The sequence below is a fragment of the Colobus angolensis genome, unplaced genomic scaffold (genome assembly GCF_000951035.1).
Source record: "Colobus angolensis palliatus isolate OR3802 unplaced genomic scaffold, Cang.pa_1.0 Scaffold9, whole genome shotgun sequence".
Classification (NCBI taxonomy): domain Eukaryota; kingdom Metazoa; phylum Chordata; class Mammalia; order Primates; family Cercopithecidae; genus Colobus; species Colobus angolensis.
Genome location: NW_012122931.1, coordinates 2,318,008 through 2,325,012, shown reverse-complemented (window position 1 = coordinate 2,325,012; position 7,005 = coordinate 2,318,008). Strand labels below are relative to the sequence as shown.

Here is a 7,005-nt window from a genome sequence, read left to right as displayed (position 1 = left end):
ATTCTCCTGCCTCAGCCTCCCGAGTAGCTGGGACTACAGGCGCCCGCCACCGCGCCCGGCTAATTTTTTGTATTTTTAGTAGAGATGGGGTTTCACCGTGGTCTCAATCTCCTGACCTTGTGATCCGCCCACCTCGGCATCCCAAAGTGCTGGGATTACAGGCGTGAGCCACCGCGCCCGGCCGAGAAACCAACTCTTGACCCTACTAACAGGTATACACAAAACCCAGAAATATACTTAATGGAGAGATGTTCAAGTCATTTCCTTAAAGGAGACCCAGGACCACTGGAAATAGTGAAAATGAAAGTACTGAAAAAGAAAAAAGGTCTCTCTACTCGGAGAGGGTATCATTTGCTCTCTTACTTCTCTACTTAGAGACAGCTTCACTCTTGTTGCCCAGGCTGGAGGGCAAGGGCGCGATCTCGGCTCACTGCAACCTCCACTTCCCAGGTTCAAGTGATTCTCCTGCCTCAGCCTCCCAAGAAGCTGAGATTACAGGCCCATGCCACGACGTGCGGCTAATTTGTATCTTTAGTAGGGACAGAGTTTCACTATGTTGGTCAGGCTGGTCTCGAACTTCTGACCTCAGGTGATCCATCCACCTTGGCCTCCCAAAGTGCTGGGATTACAAGTGTGAGTCACCGCGCCTGGGCTGCTCTCTAATTGAAAAAAACATAAAGCCGGGCGCGTGGCTCACACCTGTAATCCCAGCACTCTGGAAGGCCGAAGCGGACAGATCACGAGGTCAGGAGATCGAGACCATCCTGGCCAACACAGTGAAACCCCGTCTCTACTAAAAAAATGCAAAAAATTAGCTGGGCGTTGTGGTGGGCGCCTGTAGCCCCAGCTACTCGGGAGGCTGAGACAGGAGAATGGCACGAACCTGGGAGGCGGAGCTTGCAGTGAGCCGAGAACGCGCTACTGCACTCCAGCCTGGGCGACAGAGCGAGACTCCATCTCAAAAAAAAAAAATAAAAATAAAAAATAAAACACCCAACCTAGACACCTCGTTTGCCTCACCCTAGTCCTGGCCCAGCTGTGCAGTCAATACACACCTAAAAAGCAGCTTAAGCTCATGCCATCAGGGAAAGGCAAATTGAAACTACCAACTGCATGCTGCACAGGGACTGCTCTTGGGAGCATAACTGGTACAATGACTTTCAAGAATTTGGTATTACCTAGAAAACCGAAGATGTACAAACCCTTGAACCCCCACATTTTCACTTCGAGATATACATATGCTAGAGACGCGTGTTTTAGTGGAGTTTTTTAATGCTCATCTCAAGTTTGAAATAAAAAATTGAAAAGAAACTAAATTATCGATGAATAAATTTTGCATGCCTTCAATGAAACACACTATAGCAGTTAATATGAGTGACGGCAGCTATTCACAGTATCAATCTCACGAATGTAAAAGCAAGTGGAAAAATGTAAATCAGAGATTGAAAATGTATTGTATGTTTTAAGAGCAAATGAATTCTATGTGCAGGTAATACATATGTGATATAAAGAAAAACGTGTGTAATCCCTCAGAATAAAGATGACATGTTCCAGCCTCTCTTATACATCGGTGTGGCCAAAAGAAAATAAGCAGAGGTGCTATTGGCAGGACCTAGAAACTTTCCTTATAACATGGCTAGCATGTTCCCTCTGCCTCATCTTCATCTTTTCCTCACGTCTGCTGGAGCTGGAGCGGCTATCCTGACCACAGATGCACTCGAGAATGGAGGCCACCCATGGTGGAGCAACCACATGGAGCCTGGGTCTCCAGGGACTCTCTAAGGCAGAGTCGCCATACCAGTGACTCTGGTACCAGTTCTTAACTGCCCAACTCTGGGCTTTTTAACAAAAAGAAAGAAGTAAACTTCTATTATATTTAAGTCACTGTATTTGGAGTCTGCTAAATCAAATCCTGTTAAAAGGCCCTGTTAGGTATCCTTAAGGAAAATTAAATTTGGTAGGGAAGACAAGACATACGAGCTAGGAAAGGTCATCAAATACAAAGCCATAACTATACCACTCAATACGAGTGATACGAAAAATGAGTGTTAAGGTTAAAAAAAGAAATAATTTCACATCTTCACTTCAGTGCCCTGAATCATTCGTTGTAATGCTCATTATCATCTACATTCTACCAAAAAAAGTTATCCCTCTAGTGTAATTAACATTTCTCAGCTTCAGTTTCCCCACCTATAAAATACAGATGGTAGGGTTAACACCAAGTTCCTGGGATTATTTTGAGAATTACTGACACACAGCCAACACTCAGGGACTGTAAACAATGATTGTTTTCACTAAGCCTGTGCTTACTCAAAGTCTCATCTTTCACCGCCACCTAATGCTCTAGGAACCTCATGAACCATCTGAGGCTCTTTTGCCCTGATTCTTTTTTTTTATGGCAATCTCTGCTGCTCAAGTATTCCCTAACCCTCTACTTCCTGTGGCTAACTCCTAACTGCCCTTCTCTAACCCTCACACAATTGAACTGGGGTCCCTCTAAGGTGTGGAACTTATCACACTCTATATTGACCTACTTCCTCACTAGACCGTGTGTCTCCTTGAAGTCTTCACTGATGAAACCTCAGTACCTGGCACAGGGTAAATGTTCAATGAAATACTTGCTAACAAGCCACAGATTCAGGTAGAAGCTATTACCAGGACTGGCTTGCTCTTTCCTTTGTCATTCAAAGTTGCCTACACTTAACACTGAAAACAAAAACAAACTAAAAATCCACAAAAGTATCATACCTAAAGGATTCTTCTTGTCTTTACATTTTTCTTTGAATTCAAGGATAATTTTTTTCATAAGTTCATCAACAGCTGCATTGGAAGGTGCACACACGAGGACACGGTTTTGTTTGATTTTGGCATTGGAGTTTTCGTCTGAACGCCCCTTCCTCTGGTTCTACAGTTTGCCACAGACACATACCAAACAAACACACAAAAAATATGGGTGAGCTCTATTACATAGCTTTAAAGTTTGTCTTTACTTCCATGCATTTTTGAAAGTCCTCATAATAAAGTTAAAAATAAATAAGAGCATCTTACACTGATATTTAAAATTACTCTAGCAAAAAAATTTGTCATAACTGCTCTGAGTCTTACTTTATCATCCACGTACTTTAATCAATACTCAATCCAGGCCAGGCACGGTGGCTCATGCCTGTAATCCCAGCACTCTGGGAGGCTGAGGCAGGCAGATCACTTGAGGTCAGGAGCTCGAGACCAGCCTGGCCAATATGGCAAAACCCTGTCTCTACTAAAAATACAAAAATTAGCTGTGGGTGGTGGTGTACGCCTGTAGTCCCAACTACTCGGGAGGTACTCGGGAGGCTGAGGCAGGAGAATCACTTGAACGTGGGAGGCGGAGGCTGCAGTGAGCCAAGATCATGCCCCTGCACCCTAGCCTGGATGATAGCGAGACACTGTCTCAAAAAAAAAACAAAAAAAACCCACGATCCAACCAAAATGTAGCCCAGCATTCACAGTATTAGCTGTGGCCTATAGTGAAGCCTGAAGGTCATCATTCTCATCCTTATGATTTGTTTTTCCCATAAAATAGTGGTTTTCTTCCTCTTTTTACTTCTCATAACCTTCCCTCCCTCTGCCACCCTTGTCTCTGACACAGTTACACACAATATAAAAAATACACACAAAGCAAGGAACAAATAGCATATTAATACTTATTTACATGCCAGGTAACTCAAGTAAAGTAAAATGATGCATCTAGTTAACGGCATCAGTGCCCTCCCCTATACCTACCTCTGTCAGTAGACAATAGAGGAGGCCAACAATAGTTTTTGATTTTCCTGTTCCAGGTGGTCCATGAATCAAGCAGATTTTGGCAACTGATGGTGAGTGTTTCACCATAGCATATGCAGTTTCTATTGCTTTCTTTTGGTCTTCATTGAAATCTCTTAAGTAAGCAATCTATATAAAAAACACATTTTTGAGAATGACTTGCTGTTTCTGTAGTGGAATTTGAAAGGAAGACCATGAAAAAGACCTGTTCAAATTTCTTTCAATGCTTTAGACAAAAGCTTTGGTTATGGTCAGACAAGATAAGGGCACCAAAGTGACCTTTAATCTGAAAACATGTTTACTGCTGGAAAGAAAGCTCATTACTAATTACTAATTAGTGTCTGTAAGGCTTCAAGTACTTACAAATACCACAACTGTATTTTTGTTTTTTATTCTTACAAAGATAACTACAATAAACTGCATTTACTAATCCACACCTTTTCTTTTTACTACTCTGTTTTTCTTCCTTCTTTAGTCAATTTTCTCCTTAGTGAAAACATCCCGAGACTATGTATTTCCTAACACATGTGGTACAGGGGAACAAACGTGGATTTCAGGGTCAGATCTGAGTCTAAGCTTCACTCACTTACAAGTTGGGTCACTACACTCCTAACCTAAGCCATAGCCTCTGGTACTCATTAAATCTAGGATTCCTTAAATGTGAGAATAGACTGAGATAATGCACATGAAAGCCACAGCATACAGTAGAGTTTCAAAAAATAATACTTTCCTTTTGCATTTCTCTGTGTTAATTTCATAGGGTTTATATACAGCTTCACATATTCAGATGACAACTTCATCTTCGCATTTCCAACAATACCAGCCAATTCTCCATCAATCATTCAAATGTAAATATAACACCACTAAACCTGAGACTTCTCATCTAATGCACATTAAGTAGGCTGCTGACCTAACATTTTAATGTTGCTCTTCCAGCAACCTTCAACTCTTATTGTACTGTACCTTTTCCCGAGGTGAGCTAACCTAAATTACATACTTTGCAATAGTAAAGACTAACACTAAACTGTTCACCGTGAACATGTCTTTGTTGTAGACATATAGGAATATGTAGCAGCTAAAAATATGATGCTTTAGCATCCTAACATGAAATTAGCTAGTATCATATAATCATCACTCACAATTCTCTCAGATGTTGTAGTTAGTAAATCTTTTGTACAGAAGTCCATAGGGTTTGGATTCAGAACAGCTCTAGCCAGTTGGTTCCGACTACCCAACAGAGACATGGCTTTCAACTTCCTTTGTGTTGTTATCAGAGAACTGATTATAATACAATTCACAAGTTCGTTTAAATTGGCCGGAAAATTCTCTTGAGTCTGGATGGAAAGGTAACACTCAGCTTTCCCATTACGCACTATCATCAAGAAAGAGAAAAAGCAACTTCAGTTATCACTGAATAATGTGTTGCCTAGTTTAAAAGGTCATGCAGAATTAGGTAATTTTAACATTATTTTTGGATATTATTTACATAATTTACCCAACAAATATTTATGGACTGCTTCCTGAACCCAGCAATGTTCTGTCCTCCAGAGGCTTATTTTCTAGAAGAGGGAGGCAGATAACCAAATAAATATGTCAGGTGGTAGTAAGTGCTCTGAAGAAAACAGACAAAGGGAGGAAGTGATGGGGATGGAGGTGGATAGGCTGGTCCGGGAAGGTCTTCCTGATGAAATATCTGAGCAGAGACTTGAAGTAAGGGAGTATGCACTTAGCAGGGGGTAAACAGTGCTATACACAGAAAATCAGCAACTGCAAAGATCTTTGAAGACAGAGATGTGCCAGGAATATTTTAGAAATAGGGAGAAGGCTAACATGGCTAGAAGGAAAAATAGGGAGAAGAACGCTTAGCGACTCAGAGTAAAATGGGCTGTATTTTATAGGGCTGTGCTAATAGCAGTAATGACTCTGAATGCTATTCAGGATCAGGTAGAAAACCATCGGGCACTCTGTGTAGGGAAATAACATGCTCTATCTCACAAACTGAAAGAACCACTCTTACCTCAGAACAAAGAGTAACTACAATAATAAAAGTACAGAAACAAAAAGACCACTTACAAGGTTACCGTAGTAATTTAGGTAAAAGTTAATGACAGCTTGGACCAGGATATACTAGTAGACATGGGAACTGGATTTGGGATATATTGCAAAGGAAAAGTCAATCAGATCTGCTGACAAATTAGAAGCGAGGTGTGAGAGAAAGTAAGGATCATGGATAACTCCAAGGTTTTTGGCCTGAGTAACTGAAAGAACGGAGGCCCCAATTAACAAGATGGGAAAGAATGAAGGAAGTGCAGATGTCAGGCAGAAAATCAAGTGTTAACTTTTGGACTAGTGGATTTGAAATGTCTAACACATTACCAAATGGAGATATCGGAGAGATGATTTTGATCTATGAGGAGTTCAGGGAAGGAGACTGCCTTAGAAATATAAATTTGGCAAAGGTAATCGTTTTTAGGAGCCAAAAGCACAGAGTAAGACATCAATCCTCACTGCAACTCTTCTAAACGTATCCTAAATGTATCTACAGAATTAAGCCCTGATCACACAAATAAACATGGTACACCTGTTATAATGCAGTACAATGTTGACACACTTTATTGCTACTTTTAAGATATCATGCAAAAAGGAGAAGGAATAATGAAATAATGTTCTTCTTCACATAACTAAAACTAAAAAAGTTGCAACTGCCAAAAAGGCAGTTTGGCATAAGAAAAACAATGTGGACTTTGCAGTCAACAAAAGCAGGTTTCAGTTCTGGACTTAGCACTTAACACTGATGATAGCCTTGAATAGGTTACTTAACATCCCTGAGCCATGATTTTCTGATGAGCAAGGAATAATTTCTACCTTTTGGGGCTTCGGGGAAGATGATAAATGTGCATAAGAAGGACAAGTCTCAGCCGGGTGCGGTGGCTCACGCCTGTAATCCCAGAACTTTGGGAGGTAGATGGATGGGGGTGAGGAGTTCGAGACCAGCCTGGCCAACATGGTGAAACCCTGTCTCTACTAAAAACAAAAAATTAGCCAGGACTGGTGGCGGATGCCTATAATCCCAGCTACTTGGGAAGCTGAGGCAGGAGAATCGTTTGAGCCCAAGAGGCGGAGAGTACAGTGAGTTGATACGGCATCACTGCACTCTAGCCTGGACAACAAGAGTGAAATTCCGTCTCAAAAAAAAAAAAAAAA

At 41.3% G+C, this 7,005-nt stretch overlaps 1 protein-coding gene across 1 annotated transcript in view; it reads right to left on the bottom strand.

Annotated features, from left to right (window-relative positions):
- The window catches only part of SETX (senataxin), a 103,235-nt gene that overhangs the window by 33,996 nt on the left and 62,234 nt on the right, over positions 1–7,005 (bottom strand). Inside the window, exons 12-14 of the mRNA XM_011931431.1 lie at positions 4,941–5,173; positions 3,763–3,930; positions 2,749–2,905 (exon numbers count right to left, since the gene is read on the bottom strand). Coding sequence (XP_011786821.1) covers positions 2,749–2,905; positions 3,763–3,930; positions 4,941–5,173 — 558 coding nt within the window. The remainder of the gene's footprint in view (positions 1–2,748; positions 2,906–3,762; positions 3,931–4,940; positions 5,174–7,005) is intronic.